The sequence below is a fragment of the Saccopteryx leptura genome, chromosome 11, assembly GCF_036850995.1.
Source record: "Saccopteryx leptura isolate mSacLep1 chromosome 11, mSacLep1_pri_phased_curated, whole genome shotgun sequence".
NCBI classification, from domain to species: domain Eukaryota; kingdom Metazoa; phylum Chordata; class Mammalia; order Chiroptera; family Emballonuridae; genus Saccopteryx; species Saccopteryx leptura.
The window spans coordinates 60,443,134-60,462,330 of NC_089513.1; the positions used below are offsets into that span (position 1 = coordinate 60,443,134).

The window sequence follows — 19,197 nt, forward strand, 5'->3', positions numbered from 1 at the left end:
ACTTGACACAGCAGAGAAAAACAAAGTATGGTCCCCCAATCTCCCAGATCCCACCACTCTCCCTGGCAGAGAATTGCAGAGACATACCCTACAGCTAGTTCTACAGGACTACTCTATCCTGGAGAGCAGAGGTACTCTGTGTCTAGTTCCCTGGTTTGTTCAGACTTGGAGAAGAGCCGCCCAGAGGCCTGATATCCCCACTGCTAAAGCTGTAAAGTCCTCACACGATGCCCCACCTATCATCACAGTTGCAATCTGCCTTCATTATCAACATCTCAGCAGAGATGAGCCCAGGAATTCCACAGAGTTTGTAATCCGGCACCACCTACTAAAAAAACCAAAAACAAACAAAAACTCTTGGAAGTGCAATATTTTTTTATCTTGAATTTTAATTTATTTTGTTAATTATAATTTGTGGTTTTGTTTTTGATTATTTTTGCTTTGCTTTCATGAAGTGTTCTCTTATTTTAATTTTTTTCTATTTTTATTTCTATTGTGTTTTTTATTGTGGCTTTTTTTTTTCCTCGATTTCTTACCACTACCACTATCAAATACCATCAAGGAAGAAGAAAACTAACACCATGGCTTCTCAAGACAGAGATGCAGTTCAGAAAATGGAAAAAAAAAAATCTCCATGAAAAATCTCTAGAAAGCAATATTAATCACATGGAATTCTTGGAGTTAAACAATAGAGAATTCAAAATTTAAGTTCTGAAAATAATAAGATGTGAGAAGTTAATGAGCTCAGAAAACAAGTTAATGAACAAAACAAGTACTTCACCAAGGAGACTGAAATTTTAAAAACGGATGAAGTCAACACATGCATTGAAAAATGAGCTAGCAAGCTTAGCTAATAGAATATGCCAGACAGAGGAGAAAATCATTGACATCAAAGACAGGCAACCAGAGATGCCATAGAGAAGAAGAGAGAGTATAAATTTTTTTTAAATGAGAGAGCTCTATGAGAATTGTCTGATTTCATCAGAAAAAGCAGTATAAGAATAATGAGTATATCAGAAGAAGAAGGGGAGAAAGGAATGGAGAGTTTATTCAAACAAATAATTGAGAACTTCCCAAGCCTATGGAGTTAGATCCTCAAGTCCAAGAAGCAAACAGAATGCCAAGTTACCACAACCTAAACAGGCCTTCTCCATGGCACAGTGTAATAAAAATGTAAAATAATCAATGACAAAGAAAGAATCCTTAAGGCAACTAGGGAAAAAAAGAACATCACATATAAAGGAAGGCCCATCAGTTATCAGACTTCTCAGGGAAACTACAAGCCAGAACAGAGTGGACCCAAATATCCAAAGTACTGAAAGAGGAATTACTAACCAAAAATACTATATCCATCAAAGTTATCCTTTAAATATGGAGAAATAAAAACTTTTGCAGACATTCAGAAGGTATGTATCACCAGAAAACCCCCATTGCAGGAAATACTCAAGGAGGTTATATTAGCAGATACAAAGACCAAAACAAAACAAAACTACAATTAAAAGCTACAAAAAGGTTACAGTATAAACAAGGATATTCTGTGACAACAATAACATAAAAGGAGAGAGGATAAAGATCTGCAGTAGCAAAAGAAGATGGAATGCAGAAGCATTCTTAAGACAAAGGACTCATACATATAATTTTTCTCTTAATAACCTAATGGTGACCAACCATGAAAAACCAATACTGAAATATGTATCTTAGAAAAAGGAGAAATGGAAATGAAGTATGAAATACCATCAAACAAAAACTGACAGAAACACAAAAGAGAAGAACCAAATGAGACACAGAGCCACCAGAAAACAAAATATAATATAGCTATATGGCCCTGGCAGGTTGGCTCAGCGGTAGAGCGTCGACCTGGCGTGCGGGGGACCTGGGTTCGATTCCCGACCAGGGCACATAGGAGAAGTACCCATTTGCTTCTCCACTCCCACTCTTTCCTCTCTGTCTCTCTCTTCCCCTCCTGCAGCCAAGGCTCCATTGGAGCAAAGATGGCCCGGGCGCTGGGGATGGCTCCTTGGCCTCCGCCCCAGGCGCTAGAGTGGCTCTGGTCGCGGCAGAGCGACGCCCCGGAGGGGCAGAGCATCGCCCCCTGGTGGGCAGAGCATCGCCCCCCGGTGGGCATGCTGGGTGGATCCCAGTCGGGCGCATGCGGGAGTCTGTCTGACTGTCTCTCCTCGTTTCCAGCTTCAGAAAAAAAAAAAAAATTAGATGACATACTGTAGAATGCACTTATTTTGTATGGATCAATACAGATCATTTTTGGTACAAAATAGTAGAAACTCTTTGCAGCAGCATACAACAATCTTTTCAGAGTTGGGTAGCCACTCCCTGTGGTAATCTGATTTAGTATAAGATCAGGCAATTCTTAAGATTTCCTAAAACCTGTTGGTTAGAACAAAATTCAAGCTTCTTCACAGAAGTCTGATGAACCTGTTCATGACTATTGTACTTCAGATTATTTTCAAAGAAAACGCTGTTTTCCCTTTAGATGTTGATTCTACTCAGTCAGGTAGCTTTTAACACTATGTTTATCAACTGGCTGAATTGAGACCTTTCTCTTTTAGTTAAAAGAACCAGCATGAAACGGGAGACCACGTCCTCTCTAGATTTGGTCAATCTGGCAAATCAGTTTGCTCACACCTGGATGAGTCACCTGAAAGCAAAACTGCTAAAATTCTTAACTTTCAACTCTGGTTGATGAAGGTCCCTATACAAAACCAGAAACTCCCTAGTTTCCACTATTACTGCAAGTGAGCCAGGACATTGGAAAGAGGCTGTCACAAACTGGAGTGCTGCAGGTGCCTTCAGAATTCTAACCAGCCCTCTCAATGTCTTCCCAATTCCCCGTGGTGGGGCTCTGAGGAGTCACGGGGGCTCCTGCCAGTCCTCCCTCCTCGTCTGTTTGGAGAAACCACTCTCCAGGTTGGGAATGACTCTGTGCTTACAGAGCCACATGCCTGCAGCTCAACCCCATTGGTCTACAGCAGCTCTGGCATCGGAGGACTTACTTAACGCGGCTCAAGTAGCGAGTCCCTCATGAACGTCAACAGGCTATCTCTGTTTGGCCCTTTGAGAGACGCTCACCTTTTTCTCCTTAGTTCTTCCCCACCCTAATTTGTCAGACTGAACCTTGTTAGAAAAGTATCACTTTGGAATTTCTTTCTCCCAAAAGGGGAAATGATTCTAGAATTTGACGGTAGCCCTCAAAATACCTAATCAGGTGAATTAAATGACCCTTCGACATCTTTTGTTTGCTCCATTTCTCATGACATTATAGCTGGAGCTAGGAGGATGGCTCATTTGCCCCTATTGGCTACCATCCTCTTAATGGGCAAAGTCTTCAGTCGGTATGGGCAGACCCCATAGTGTACCTCCTATCAAGATTCAAAGAGATCCCTCAATGTCCCATTAGTATAGAAGCCCTTCAAGGTATAAAACCCATAACAGATTACAAGGCTCTGGGCCTCCTTATCTCTTATTCTAGTCCCTGTAATACTCCTCCCTTATCTGAGAAAATCCTGGGACCAAAGGGCTCTTGCACAGGTCTGCACCACAGCCGAAGGGCAAAGCTGCCCACATTTAATATTGGTAGTAGATAAGCCTCTGGAATACCTCATCATTTGCCAGCGCTCTGGAAGCAATGTGGCTTCCTCACTTCCAGTGGAAATAAAGTTTAAAATGTCCTGTACCTTTAGGAGTTATTGCATGCTACACTTTTTCCTGCTGCTTTATCTGTTATTAAGACCCAGGGCATCCTAAACTTGACTCTCTGAAAGGTAAAGAAAATTTCCCTGTTGACATTCTGCAAGCAATGCTGCCCTTAAAGGGACCAGCAGCAGCAGTCAAACCTGTCATGGTCCATGGAGATAATTTCCTAAACTGGTAACTAGAGAAGCCCAACAACTGGTCTCAGAAAAGAAAAAACAAAATTGGAAACGCAACAATTCTTGATTTGAAAAAAAGGGAAAGGTCTGCTTCAAGACAAATAACAACCCAGTCCCATAGAAGACTAAAATTCTCACACACACACACACACACACACACACACACACACACACACACACACACACATTTTTCAACAGAGACAGAGACAGAGGGACAGATACGAAGGGAGAGAGATGAGAAGATCAACTCATAGTTGCGGCTCCTTAGTTGTTCAGCGATTGCTTTCTCATATGTGCCTTGACTGGGGGGCTATAGCAGAGCGAGTGACCCCTTGCTCAAGCCAGCGGCCATGGGGTCATGTCTATGATTCCATGCTCAAGCCAGCGACCCTGTGCTCAAGCTGGTGAGCCCGCACTCAAGATAACGACCTTGGGGTTTCAAACCTGGGTCTTCTGTGTCCCAGTCCAACGTTCTATCTACTGTGCCACCACAGTAGAGGCTAAAATTCATTAATATTCTTAACTACTGTGCATGCATTAAACCATTGACCTACTGACAAAATAATAGCACTCATGAATCAATAATGATGGAGAAATATTAATAAGGCCATGAAAAGTGCCTGCCTCATTTGTCCTGCTTGTCCCAAGTAAGACCCAGGGAAGTCTGTTTGCCCTGCTCACAGACATTTTAAATTGTCTAATGGGCCAGTCAATGTTTGAAAATCAATTTCATACAGCAATATATTTTAGTCCTCTGTATGTTTTCTCCCTGGACTGAAGCTTTCCCTTGTACAGAGGCTACCGCCCTTTCTGCATGCAGCTAAGGTCCTTTGAAACTACCCTTCCTGGGAGCCCCTCTCCTGCCTCAGTGACCAGGGAATCCATCTTACTGGTGAGGCGCTTTACTGCCGTTTGGCTGGTTTTACACTTCACTGTGTTTACCACCCTCAACCCTCAAGTTTAGCTGAACACACAGGATCATTAAGATTCAATTGAGCCCTTGCCAGTTTGCTCAGTGGATAGTGTCGGCCTGGCATATGGATGTCCTGGGTTCAATTCCTGGTCAGGGCACACAGGAGAAATGATCAACTGCTTCTCTTCCCCTCCCTCAGCCAGTGGCTCGACTGGTTTGAGCATGGGTCCTGGCATGCAGGAGTCTATCTACTCTTCTCTCTTCACAAACAAACAAACAAACAAACAAACCAATTGGCAAAATATGTACACAGATCTTCTAAATACTTTGGCCAAAAGCACTGTCGTTAATCCTTCTAAATTTCAGATCCACCCCAACTGGAACTCAAATTTTCACTCTTTAAGGTAGTCCTAGAGTGCCCAATGCACCTGGCCCTCCCCCTTCTGATCCACAGCAGATGCAAGGCGATCTATTTCGATGTCAGAAAGACCTAATAGCTTCTATTAAAATTAACCACGTCAGGTACGGCAGTCTTTTCCTTGGAATTTTTTTTTTTTTTTTTTGGTATTTTTCTGAAGCTGGAAACGGGGAGAGACAGACAGACTCCCACATGTGCTCGACCAGGATCCACCCGGCACACCCACCAGGGGGCGATGCTCTGCCCTTCCGGGGTGTCGCTCTGTCACGACCAGAGCCACTCTAGCGCCTGAGGCAGAGGCCAAGGAGCCATCCCCAGCACCTGGGCCATCTTTGCTCCAGTGGAGCCTTGGCTGCGGAAGAGGAAGAGAGAGACAGAGAGGAAGGAGAGGGGGAGGGGTGGAGAAGCAGATGGGTGCTTCTCCTGTGTGCCCTGGCCGGGAATCGAACCCGGGACTCCTGCACGCCAGGCCGACGCTCTATCACTGAGCCAACCGGCCAGGGCCTATGGCAGTCTTTTCACAGTGCACTCCAGGGAGATGAAGACCCTAAGCAACACCTTTGTAAGCTGGAGATCTGATCTATTGGAAAAGACTCCTCCGGAAGGCCTCTTTCAACCTCGCTGGACAGGCTCTGGTGCCACAGTCCTCCGGGAAAGAAACCGCTGGATGCATCGGGCCTGCCTAGAGAAAGCTCCTCACCCTGATGGGGCCTGTGCGTGACCTGGTGGCCTGAAGGTGAAGATTTAAAATTCACAGAAGTCTCTTTTCCATCTAGACCAGGGGACCCCCAAATTTTTACACAAGGGGCCAGTTCACCATCCCTCAGACTGTTGGAGGACCGGACTATAAAAAAAAAACTGAACAAATCCCTATGCACACTGCACATATCTTATTTTAAAGTAAAAAAAAACAAAACAGAAACAAATACAGTATTTAAAATAAAGAACAAGTAAATTTAAATCAACAAACTGACCAGTATTTCTATGGGAACTATGCTCCTCTCACTGACCACCAATGAAAGAGGTGCCCCTTCCAGAAGTGCGGCAGGGGCCGGATAAATGGCCTCAGGGGGCCGCATGCGGCCCGTGAGCCGTAATTTGGGGACCCCTGATCTAGACTATTACAGGACTCTGGATTCTTGTCCAAATTCATAGTCTCTGAATTTGCAAACTGCAGGTTTTATTAAAACAAGCTGTCAAAATGTGTTTTTTTTTATTTTTCTGAAGCTGGAAACGGGGAGGCAGTCAGACTCCCACATGTGCCCGACCGGGATCCACCTGGCATGCCCACCAGGGGGCGATGCTCTGCCCATATAGGGCATTGCTCTGTTGCAAACAGGGCCATTCTAGTGCCTGAGGCAGAGGCCATGGAGCCATCCTCAGCACGGGGCCAAATTTGCTCCAATGGACCCTCGGCTGCTGCGGGAGGGGAAGAGAGAGACAGAGAGGAAGGAGAGGGGGAGGGGTGGAGAAGCAGATGGGCGCTTCTCCTGTGTGCCCTGGCCAGGAATTGAGCCCGGGACTCCTGCACGCCAGGCCGATGCTCTACCACTGAGCCAACCGGCCAGGGCTAAAATGTTTAATTGCTTGTTTTCCTCCCGCATTGTCTCCTCCAGGCATGGATGGTGCTTTGCTGTATTTACTATTCCCTGGTATTGACTTAAGATGGGAAGTGCCTGAGAGATTGCCTTTCTATTGTGTAACTCAAATGTGATCACAATAGGTTTTCAATCTTTGCACTTTCTTTAGGACATGAGACAGGACACCCAGGAAAGGATCTTCCAGGCATTGAAGAGCAAAGGCCACTGAATTTGGGGACAGTTGTTCAGTGATGCTTTTGGAAATACTGATCAAAAAGGGGAAATGTAAAAAATTAATGAACAGAAACAATTTAAGATGGAGATGGGAGGCTAGCACTGTAATGCATGTCTCTCAACACACCCTACAGACCCCCCAACAGGAAGAGATGTACCTGCATCTCCAACAGGAAGTGACACTACTTTATCCCTGCGCGGGAGGAAGAGATTCCTCCTTGCCTCAAAACAGCTCAGCCATTGGAGACTGCCATAAGTCAGCCAATGAAAAGTCACTATAATTTGACCTTTCAACTTCCTTCAATGAACTACAAGTCCATAAAAGAACATTACTCTCCTTTGTCTCTCTGGACTTGCACACGGTCACCATTAGACCACATGTCTGGAACTGCAATTCTTTTTTTTTTTTTTTTTAATTTTATTTATTCATTTTAGAAAGGAGAGAGGGGGAGAGAGGGGGGGGGGAGAGAGAGAGAGAGAGAGAGACAGGGGGGAGGAGCTGGAAGCATCAACTCCCATATGTGCCTTGACCAGGCAAGCCCAGGGTTTCGAACCAGCGACCTCAGCATTTCCAGGTCGACGCTTTATCCACTGCGCCACCACAGGTCAGGCTGGAACTGCAATTCTTGATTGTTCCCCTGAACCCATTTTTCTTAAGAACTACCAGGTTGTCAATAAAACTCTGAAGTGACATATGGCTGGGAGTTGAAGAAGGTGCACAGAATCAGCACAGGGGTATTGAATAAAGACTTGGGCAAAAATGAAATCATCCAAGTTAAGTGCATTAAAATGAAAATCAAAGGCACAAAGATGGAGAGTCCTTGGGAACTCCAATATTCGGGTCAGGCAGAAGAAAAATAATCACAGTGAAAAAGCAACCTACTGAATGGGAGAAAATATTTGCAAACCATGTATCTGATAAAGGGTTAGTCTCCAAAATTTATAAGGGAATATCACAACTCAACAGCAAAAAAAAAACAAATAACTATTAACCCATTAAAGGGCAAAGAACATGAATAGACACTTCTTAAAAGAAGAAATACAAATGGACAACTGGTAGAGGAAAAATACTCAACATCACTGATAATCAGGAAATGGCAACAAAACCACGAGATACCACCTTATATATGTCAGAATGGGTATTATCAAAGCAAAATACAGTGTTGGCGAGAATGTGGAGAAATTAGAACCCTTGCTGTCTATTGTGGGTGTAAAACAATATGACTTTTAAGGAAAACAGAGTGGAGGTTCCTCAAAAATTTAAAAACACAACTACCATATGATCCAGGAGCCTACTTCTAGGTATTTATAAAAAAAAGTCCAAAATCAGGATATCAAAGCGATATTAGCACTCCCATGTCACTGCAGCACTGTATAATAGTCAGATGTGGAAACAACATAAAAGAAAATTTGCCACATGCAAAAACATGGATAATCTTTAAGAGTATTATGCTAAGTGAAACAAGCTAGTCACAGAAGGTCAAATACTGAATGATCCCACTTACATAAAGTATCTAAAATAGTCTAATTCATACAATCCAAAAGGGGAATGGTAGTGGTCACGGACTGGGAAGGGGGAGGGGAATGTGAGTTACTAATCAATAGCCATAAAAGTTCAGTTAAGCCAGATGAAAAAATTCTATAGAGATTTGTACAACATTACAACTATTGTTAACAATAATATATACTTAAAATTTTTATAAATACCTATTTCTAGGTATTTATAAAAAAAAAAGTCCAAAATCAGGATATCAAAGAGATATTAGCACTTTATTAAAGAGGACAGATCTCATGTTAAGTGCTCTTATCACAGAGAAAGAGAGAAAGAGGAAGAGAGAAAGAGGCAAAGGATGGATGTAGACAACCCAGAGAGAGGTCTGAGTCTTAGGAAAGCTTTGTCTGGCCTGTGATGGAGCAGTGGATAAAGTGTTGACCTGGAAAGCTGGAGGTCACAGGTTTGAAACCCCGGGCTTGCCTGGTCAGGCACAAATAAGAAGCAACTATTATGAGTTGATGCTTCCCACTCCTTTGTCCCTCCCTTTCTCTCAAATCAATAAATAAAATCTTTGGAGGAAAAAAAAAAGATTCTGAAAAAAAGGAAGCTTCAAAGAAGGAATTCTAGTATCACCATCTAGTCATATAAGGTAGAAATGAGTTTCAGCTGTATCTGGCTAGGCAGTGGTAGTCAACCTGGTCCCTACCACCCACTAGTGGGTGTTCCAGCTTTCATGGTGGGCGGTAGCGGAGCTACCAAAGTATAAATAAAAAGATAGATTTAACTATAGTAAGTTGTTTTATAAAGACTTATTCTGCCAAACTTAGCAAAAATCTGACAAAAGTACTTGGTAAGTCATTATTATTATATGCTTTAACTTGCTGTAACTCTGCTTTATAAATTTTATAAAGTAAAGTTACTTCCCTACTTTATAAATCACTATTACTGTGGAACCGGTGGGCGGTTAGAAAATTTTACTAACAGAGATACAAAGTGGGCGGTAGGTATAAAAAGGTTGACTACCCCTGGGCTACAGTGTGAGCTAAGATGACCTTTCTGGGTCATTTCCAGATACAAGAGAAGTCAGATACTAGTGGGGAAATATGGTAAGAAAAAAAATAGAAGTTGATTGCAGATAACTCTTTCAAGCTTTATCAACACAATAGGAATATCTTTGCTGAACTGCTTTGTGGTATAATAAACTTTACATGCTTTGCTTATTAGGAAAAATTTTATAGGGGTGATAGCTTCTTAATCCTAAAACAGACCTATAAGAACCCTGGAAAACAAAGTAAAATAAATACAGGGTTATTCAATTTTTAAAAGATGAAATAGAGATGTTCAATGAACAGTTATTATAAAACTTTCACAGTTGGCAAAACAAAAACAATTATGAGTCATTATATTACTAAGGTGATGCTTGTGTGATACAGAGGCTTGAGTATATTTAGACAAGAAGATCACCAACAACCTAACAACTGACTGGATACATAATCCAAAAGCCTCACACAGGAAAGAACTGTTGGTCTCTACAACAGGAAATGTTTGGGGAAAGCAAAACATCTAACAATACTGTTAGATAAATAACCCTGTGATTTTAATAACTGCATTGGGTTGCTGTAGTTATTTGAAATTAACATCATTATCCGTAATCATATTTTTCTAAGCAACAAAAGAATATAACTTTTTATTGTTTTTACTTTATCTATACTGATAGAAAGATTATTGAGGGGTAACAAAATTATTAAGAAGCAAGCAAGCGGTGTTATGAACCAATTTCAATTTCAATGTCATTTGTTACGTATAAAAATTTGAGTAAATTCTTAAAAAAACATTATTTGAAGTAGAGCTGTCCTAAGATAATGCATACAAACCAACATAGTCTATTTAATAAAAATATTTAATGCTGCCAAAAGTATAAAAATACAGTTGGAATGGCAGTACAATACAAAGTGGTCTCTTCTAATTTATTTGTTTACATCTTTCCACATTTCATACACGCATTAAAAAACTTAACAATACGTCAAATTAGAGAGCTCTGCAAAGTCTTCTGCTGGTGGTTCTCTTCTCTCCCTGGATGTAAAGTTTACTTTGTAAACAGACAAATGTGAGGCAATCTACAGGCTTATCAAGCCTCACATTAGTTTCCGGAGTGGGCTTCAGGTCTTGCTTTGCACACCACTGGTTCAAAATTTATAGCTGCAGAATATTCTCAAGTCATGAATATTTAGGTGTCTGTCAGTCTTGGCCTAAAACATAAAATAAGAAGTCATCTGTTCAATCCATATTTACCAAACACACAGACGTACACAGATACACACAAACTTATGGACTAACAATGAAACTAAAAAGGCAACCAAAAAGCATTCCAATGTATCACATTCAACCACACTAAATGCTTTACCATTATCTTGGTAAAACTGCTTAAGTGCTAGATTTTCAAACAGAATTGGTGGTGTGAGGTAGACACATGTTAAAGCACCATAACTCACATTGTTTTTCAAGAATTACTAACTATGAATTTTTTAGGTCATCCTGTAGGACTCAAGAAATGACCTCTATGTGAAATACTGACAGACAAGTTTAAAGAAAATATACCCACAATAGTTTAGCAAGATTGAATGTTATGTGCTAGACTTACCAATACTTTGGCATTCAACTCAAAAGTCTAATCCCATTTGGATTTCCACTGTATCATACTGCTAAAAATATTGAGTGTAATGTCTGCACATAAACTTGGCTGTGAGCAGCATGCTTTTTGTCCTGAAGGGTAATACTACTGATTATAGCAATAGAGAACTGAAGTGACACAACTTAGTTACTAACAACATAAAAGAAAACACAGACTAAAGTAATTGAGAGATTTATTGTATTTTAATGCCAAAAGTAAAGATAAATGAATTTCAACATGCAATAGACAGATGAAATAACTATTTTAAGGGCAGTTGAGTTTTTGATGTTGTTTCACAATGTTTGCAAATAGCCAAACTTTTGAGATAAATGTATTCCCATTCTTCCCCCACTACAACAAGTCCCTCATATCTAAATACTTGTCATTATTGTATCTCCATATACATAAATAGGAAATATATAAACCACATCCACAAAGTTATCCAAAACATTCAGTCAAAACCCCCCAAAATACAATGAACTGAGCTTCTTCCTGGCTACTGGCCCTTTCTACTGAAGGAAAGAACAGCACCAAGCACCTTGGTGTTCTGGCACCCTTTTCTCTGATTTTCCAGCATTGACAGAGGAATGCCAAGTCATCAAGAAAACACTCTCGGCCCTGGCCGGTTGGCTCAGCGGTAGAGCATCAGCCCGGCGTGTGGAAGTCTCAGTTCGATTCTCCGTCAGGGCACACAGAAGAAGCACCCATCTGCTTCTCCACCCCTCCCCCTCTCCTTCCTCTCTGTCTCTCTTGCCCTCCTGCAGCCAAGGCACCATTGGAGCAAAGTTGGCTTGGGTGCTGGGGACAGCTCCATAGTCTCCGCCTCAGGTGCTAGAGTGGATCCGGCCACAACGTAGCAATACCCCAGATGGGCAGAGCATCACCCTCTAGTGGGCATACTGGGTGGATCCCAGTCAGTGCATGCACGAGTCTGACTGCCTCCCTGCTTCTAACTTGGGAAAAATACAAAAAAAAAAAAAAAAAAAAAAAAAAAAGGAAAGAAAAAACTCTCATTAGTATTAGATGTCTGTGGGTCACAAAAACTCCTACAGCTGCTTATTGCAGGGTTTGACAGAACCCTGAACCCAAGTGGCTGAAGGCAAGGTACTTGTTGATTCTAACTGCTACAAAATTCTGTTTATTTTCTATGCATAAAACTGCTGTCTTAATCCAATGAAAGTGAGTGAACTAATGGTTTAGTGAATATTTTGACGCTCCAGTATTTCTCTGGTCCAGTGGGAGTTCAAACTGTTCCACAAGTGCTTTGGAGGAAAACTTCGTTTCACCTAGAAATAGAGGGTTTACTTTATATTTTAACAAGGAAAAGGAGTTGTCTAACATTTTTTCATTTAAATATATGGTTTAAATATTGCATAAAAACAGAGTCAGTGCGGCCTTGGCAATTTCGCTCAGCGGCAGAGTGCTGCCTGCCATTTGGAAGTCCCAGGTTTGACTCCCGGTCAGGGCACACAGAAGAAGCGACTATCTGCTTCTCCACCCCTCTTCTCTCTCTCTCTCTCTCTCCTCCTACTCACACAGCCATGGCTCAAGCTGTTTGAGTTGGCCCAAGCACTGAGGATGGCTCCGTGGTCTCTGCCTCAGATGCTAAAATGGCTTGGTTGTGAGCAACGGAGCAACATCCCGGATGGGCAGAGAATCACCCCTAGTGGGCCTGCCCGGTAGATTCCGGTCAGGGCGTGCGCTGGAGTCTGTCTCTGCCTCCTTGCCTCTCACATTATTAAAACAAAACCAAAAACAAATACAAAAAACCAGTCAGTGTGACATCACGGAAAAGAATGAGGTCTGGAGCCAATGGGGTTGTGAAGACTGGAGCCCGAGTCTTGCTGTCTGCACTAGCTATGCAATCTTGAACCGGATACCCATCCTCTGACTTTTATTACTGAACACGGGTGATGTGATGAACCCAGAGAGGTATTATGGGGATTGAATTTAAGTTCTATATTTAAACCGACTGGCAGAACTGCAGATAATCCAATATACACTTGTTGTCTTCCCTCGCAGGACATTAAAGACACATTTATCAAGGAGAACTACCATCTACAACAACTAAAAGAAACAGTGAATTTTTAAAAATTCACTTTTTTTTTCCTGGGAATATGGGGGAAAAGAAAATATGATGAAATGACTGGGAGAGTTACCTATTTAAAAAAAACTGTATTTATGTGCAAGACTGAAAAGACAAATGGGCTTCATTTTAGGAAAAAAACATAGTCACCCGAACCAGTTTTTGCTGTCTTATTTAACAAAAGTAAAATGGGTTCAAATAAATCAACTGGAATTAGCCTTTGCTTAGGTGCTGTCTGTGGAGAAGCGGCTCTCACATACTGCCACCAATAAAAAAACTGAGCCTGACCAGACAATGGAGCAGTGGATAGAGCATCGGACTGGGACCCGGAGGACCCAGGTTTGAAACCCCGAAGTTGTCTACGGCCATACCACCCTGAACGCACCCGATCTCGTCTGATCTCAGAAGCTAAGCAGGGTTGGGCCTGTTAGTACTTGGATGGGAAACCCCGAAGTCACTGGCTTGAGCACAGGCTCCTTTGGCTTGAGCACAGGGTCGCAGGCTTGAGCAAGGGGTCACTCGCTCTGCTGAAGCCGCCAGGTCAAGGCACATATGAGAAAGCAATCAATGAATAACTAAGGAGCCACAATGAAAAATTGATGCTTCTCATCTCTCTCCCTTCCTGTCTGTCCCTATCTGTCCCTCTGACTTTCATTGTCTCTGTCAAAAAACCCCCCAAAAAACAAATAAAAAATTGGGTTTTATTTAAGAAATAATCTCTATTAAAAAGAAAAAGATCCCAAGCAATTCTTCTAGCTCCCTAAAACATACTGTGTAATAGAAAACCAGACATATTAAAATAGACTCTGTAAGTAATATCCTCACTAAATGCCATAATTCTCATATTCCAGTCCAAATTATAAACTAAAACAGAAAGAGTTCCAAAGATTAAGCTTTTCATTCTCCCAACAAACTGCACAGAGATGGTCAGAGCTCCTTCACTGTCAGCTTGCTCCGGCTGTTACCAAACACTGGCCTCTTGTCTATCTGCTGCTCACACTTGGCAACGCTCTATGGGGTAAATAGCATACAATATAAGAAAAGGATCAGCATTGACTGTGAGGAAAAACTCTCCTGAAAGAAGTTTCTAGAATCCAGTAGCCAAAGGAGATAATGCTTTCTCTGAAGAGTGTTGACGGAAAACACTTGTGCAGAAGTAAGTGCTCAATGATGTTCTTGGAGAGTCTGAACATGGTGAATATTCCTACTATGGAGGGAAAAATGAAATAGCCAAACACACCATTTTCCTAGAAGTTTTTTCTTTAAAACACTGCCTAAAAGTGAGTAACATAAAATTTCCAAATCTTAAAAGCTTAAATTCTCAAATCTGGATGAACAATGAAATGGCTACATTATGGTCAGGTACACGGACTATATAACCAGCATACAATGTCTGGACTGAGGATCCCTGGATGGAATAGACACTGCGGAGCTGACAGCCTGAGTTTCTCGCCACCAAGGCATGTTATCACTTATACATCTTCAATAAAACAAGGATGGCTGGGACTTCTAACATATCCCCTGCTGTAGGGACTGCTGGTCCTGTTGTCTAATACCAGTGTTTTGAGTTTAGGTGTAAGTAAAAAGGAAATCAAATCCAAACAAATGAACTAGGGAAAAAGATGAAAAATACAGGTCAACTCCAGAATAAATCATAATAAAGAATGACCAAGACCTGCATTTTAAGTTGGGAGAACTTCATTTCATTATGTGGAAAAATATTTTCATTTTTCAAAAAAATTTATTAAGATTTTGTTCTCCTACTATCTAATTAAGTCAAAGCCAAACAAAGCCTTCTTAAAGTAAAAGGGACTTAATTAGCAATTAATGTGGAAATGAGAACACAGGAACACAGCACAGACATTTCTGCTATTGTACTTAATTCCAGACCAGGATCAACGCACCAAGTCCTAGCCTCAGCCACCCCACCCTCTGCTGGTGTGCAGCGACTGGGAGGCCCACACTCTCTACCCTACTGACAAACCCATGTGGACTGGCTGGAAGAAAACAAATAGAAAACTGTTGACAGAAATTGTGATTCCCAGACTTCCGCCTAAACACACGAAGACATGGATGACGTAATAAGCATTAGGGTTACAACAGACTACGTAAAATAAAAATCTCTGTAAGATCTGTATCTGAAAGCAAAACTCAAGGACAGATAAGATTTAAAAATCTGTACAATAAAAAGGCAGGCATTTTGGAACGTAGGTACTCATTAAAATAAACAATGGTCAATAAAAATATTTCTAATATAATCAGATTTTGGCCTGTGTCTACTGATACAGAATCTAGTCAGAGATGTTTTTCTAAGAGGGAAATGACTTGCCCAAGGTCTTTCTTTGACAGTTACCTAATTCTAAAACATACTGTACATGAGACTTTTCAATGATAGCACCATTAAAGAATGTAGAAATGTCAAGTCTCAGCTGATTATAGCTTAATAATAAGACCACCTACCTCAAAAGCTTGCTGTGAGGATTAAATAGTATAAATAACATGAAAAGTACTTAGCGCACAGTAAACGATCAATAAATGGCAGCAACCATCACTTTGATTTGTGCTGAAAGCAAAGAAGGGATTGGTATTAAATCTGAAGGACTGCCTCACGTCCTAAACTACTTTTTAAACCAATATGTACTTTTTGATTCACACCATCAATTCTAGTTTATTTATAACAAGTGTACATAAAATTAATTTATGAGTTACAACTCCTTCCTCTGATATACCTACTAAGCAGAGCTAATTAAAAAAAATTAAGTTTTTTTACTTCCTTTCTCTTTTCTTATTCATCCCTTGGTAAATGTTAATATACAGTGAAGTGAACCCAAAAGACAGAAGAAGAAGAAAACAAGAGAGAAAATACATAAAATATTCCCTACATCTGATGAATAGTCTTTATATTGTTCTAAAGTTCTCTATACCTTTGAACATATTACATGTTTAACCCTTTCAGAATTCAGGGAAAGGTTATTATTTTAATTTTACATATGGATAAAATAAATATGGAGAATCACTTTTTACATATTACATGTGTGCAAGCAGAGATAAGAATCAGGATAGGACAGCATAAACTACTTGGTTACACTTGGAAACAAGTACCGTATAGCCAGAGAAGATGGCATTCAAGCAAAGGCTGCTGTCAGTTTGTCACCAGGGATAAATGTACAGCTCACAAAAATGAGAAGATATTTATAGCTTCATATTCATGTTGAAATATCCCCTAATTTTTGTGAGCAGTATATAAACAAAAATGAACTGGATAGTAATGTAAATATGCTTTTCTTAACGTAAATAATAAAGCCTCTGACATGAAAAATATCATTGTTTCTTCCTTAACCTATTAAAAATACGACTACTCCATGGAAGTCAAATTACACAACTAACTGAAAATCTGTTGTAATCAGAAAGTATTATGAAGACCTAAGGATAGCCAAATTTTGTAAAGACGTAAAATCTTTCCCCATGGATGAGTCGCTTTTTCCTCTGGCTGCTACCTGAGATGGCAGGAGCCACATCTGTGTCCTTCTTATTTAATAAAGGGCCAGGAGGACATCCTCAGGCACCACAGCATGTTGCCAGATATTCTCAATAATTAGTACATGGCACCCACCAAAGATATTCCTTTGGTAACAACTTAACATACTATCTCAAGGATGTGCTTGGAGGCAGCAAGATGACTGACATTTGCAGAAGTTCATCAAGAAATGTTTACAACATCGACTATAACATTAAAAATAGAACGAACACCGCCCAGAAGCAGACAAAAAGCAAAGCTGCAATGCTGAATCCAATGAAGCACACGCACCTGCGACGGGGTGATGCGCATCATTACCTGCATCTGTTTTCTATGAGAAGTCTTGACTTTTTGTTTAAAGCAAGGCTATCTTCAATTGGAAATTTAATATGGTCTAGCCACATTTGAGTTGCAGAATAATATACTGTATTTTAGTTAAGCAAGACAAATTGGAAAGAAAAGTTTTTGGTGCCTGAACACAGATTTAATGCAGACAGACATAAGAAATGTCCTTCTTACCTCCATTCCACTTAAAGGTTACAGGACACAGTACTACTGAATTAGGACACAGGCAGAAATTTATTTAACATATAGTACCACCTCCATCCTGCTTTCACACTTGCAGCACAAGTTAACACATTCAAGAAAGCTATTCAAATCAATTCAAACATCTATCTGTACCAGTAGTTTTCAAACTGTTTTAAATTATAACTGACTTCTTAAAATAATTAAACCTCATGCAGAAATCTATTTGTAGTATATAAAATAGATAAAGAGACGGTCTGGTTGAAAGTAAAGGTCGGTAGCTTGGTGACTTTCCTACCACTTCTCGGGGACCTCTTAGAAATCCAGTGAGCAAAGTTCAAAGACATTGGAAATAATGCTATTTCATTATTTCTGCAATTAAATTTATAATAACTATTTCAAGTTTAAGTTAAATAAGTTGAACACTTAATGGAATGCTGAAGTCTGAAGAAAGCTACCAGTCAAACCAGTAGTTAAACTCATTAAACAACATACTTTAAAAGTACCCATCAAGAAGTTAAAGGGACAAGGTAAAGCTTGTACATCATACTATTTATTAACGTAGAAAGAACTTGAAAATATTTTTACTTCAAAACTTCAACCAGTAAACTGACATCATGGCAGTAAGATGCTGCTCCTTCCTTATTCCCGACATCATGGTTTAACCCTGCTCTAAGTTCGGGAGTTACACCGAAATCTTCATGAACGATCAAGAGTGTGAATTACGGGCTTTACAGAAACCAATTTCTTTACAAAGTCTTGACCAACTGTTACCTAACTATGTCAGTAAGGAGACTTTACTTTCAAAGGTATTTTAGGAAACATTTTTTTTTTCTTTTTAAAATTGGGATAACTGTAAAACGTGAAAGAAATGTAATACAGTAAAAAAAAAAAGGTTACTCAGAGTTCTAATTGCTCGTATCAAACCTCTCTTTATGAAAATGTATCCAGTACAATTGAATCCACATACAAGTTTTTTATGGTAACAGATTTTTCAAATTGAGCTCTTTAAAAAAGTACATTTAACTACAAAAGTAAGATTAAATAGGTACTTATAAAATATATTTACCCTGACATGGTTAAGAATATAAATTATTGATGCTTATGTCAATAGTACATTATACATTACAACATTAAAGATCATTTTCTTTTCAATAATAATGTAGATAAAACCATGATATTTATTGCTTGTATCAAGTGCAGGTTAAAATCCAGTCATAGCCTCAAAAACAAATCCTTGTGATAAAGGATATTTCTCAATCTGGTCAATAATATATTACGCTAAACATGTATGAATATACAGTTGCAAAATGTACCAGGTTTTCACAGGCATTCAAGTCTTTATTATTTTAGGTCGCTGTTGACAATTGGGGGTGGCACCCCAAGAGACGGGGCTACGGTGAGTATCTCATGTATCTGGTCGAGTCTATTCTACTGCTCTGTGTACGGGGTAAGAGGAACTTGCTAACAGGAAACACCCTTGTGATTAACGCAACACTGTCAGCTATTAGTGCAGAAGCTTGCTGGGCAAAGTGTTTTATTCACAGGACATTTTGCTGAAAGAACAGTGTCCAGCCAACAAAAGCGCCAACCAAAATGACTGACACAAACCCCAGCTTAGTGAGAATAGGTTGCCAATATAACCACCTTTTTCTTTTTCGTTCAGTCTCATTTAGCCTCTGTTTCATCTGCTGCACCTTCTGAGCCGTGTGAGCTTTTCTGTCTTCTCGAATTCGTTTCCGCAGAACACTAAAGAGAAATAAAAACAAATGATAAGAAGTGCTTGGCAGGACTTAATCACTCTAATACCGAGCACCCCAAAACAAATATCTGCCCCCCCATTTTCAACTCATTCAAACACTGAAATTAAA

At 40.3% G+C, this 19,197-nt stretch overlaps 1 protein-coding gene across 2 annotated transcripts in view; it reads right to left on the minus strand.

The window, feature by feature from the left end:
- Window positions 1-10,102: 10,102 nt before the first annotated feature.
- PTPN2 (protein tyrosine phosphatase non-receptor type 2) overlaps window positions 10,103-19,197 on the minus strand; it is a 106,241-nt gene continuing 97,146 nt past the window's right edge. Inside the window, exons 9-10 of one of the 2 annotated variants that reach the window (XM_066352519.1) lie at window positions 18,974-19,075; window positions 10,103-10,776 (exon numbers count right to left, since the gene is read on the minus strand). In XM_066352519.1, coding sequence (XP_066208616.1) covers window positions 10,755-10,776; window positions 18,974-19,075 — 124 coding nt within the window. In that variant the 3' untranslated portion in view covers window positions 10,103-10,754. Of the gene's footprint in view, window positions 10,777-16,922; window positions 19,076-19,197 lie in introns of those variants that run through there. The other variant, XM_066352518.1, reaches the window with a different exon arrangement.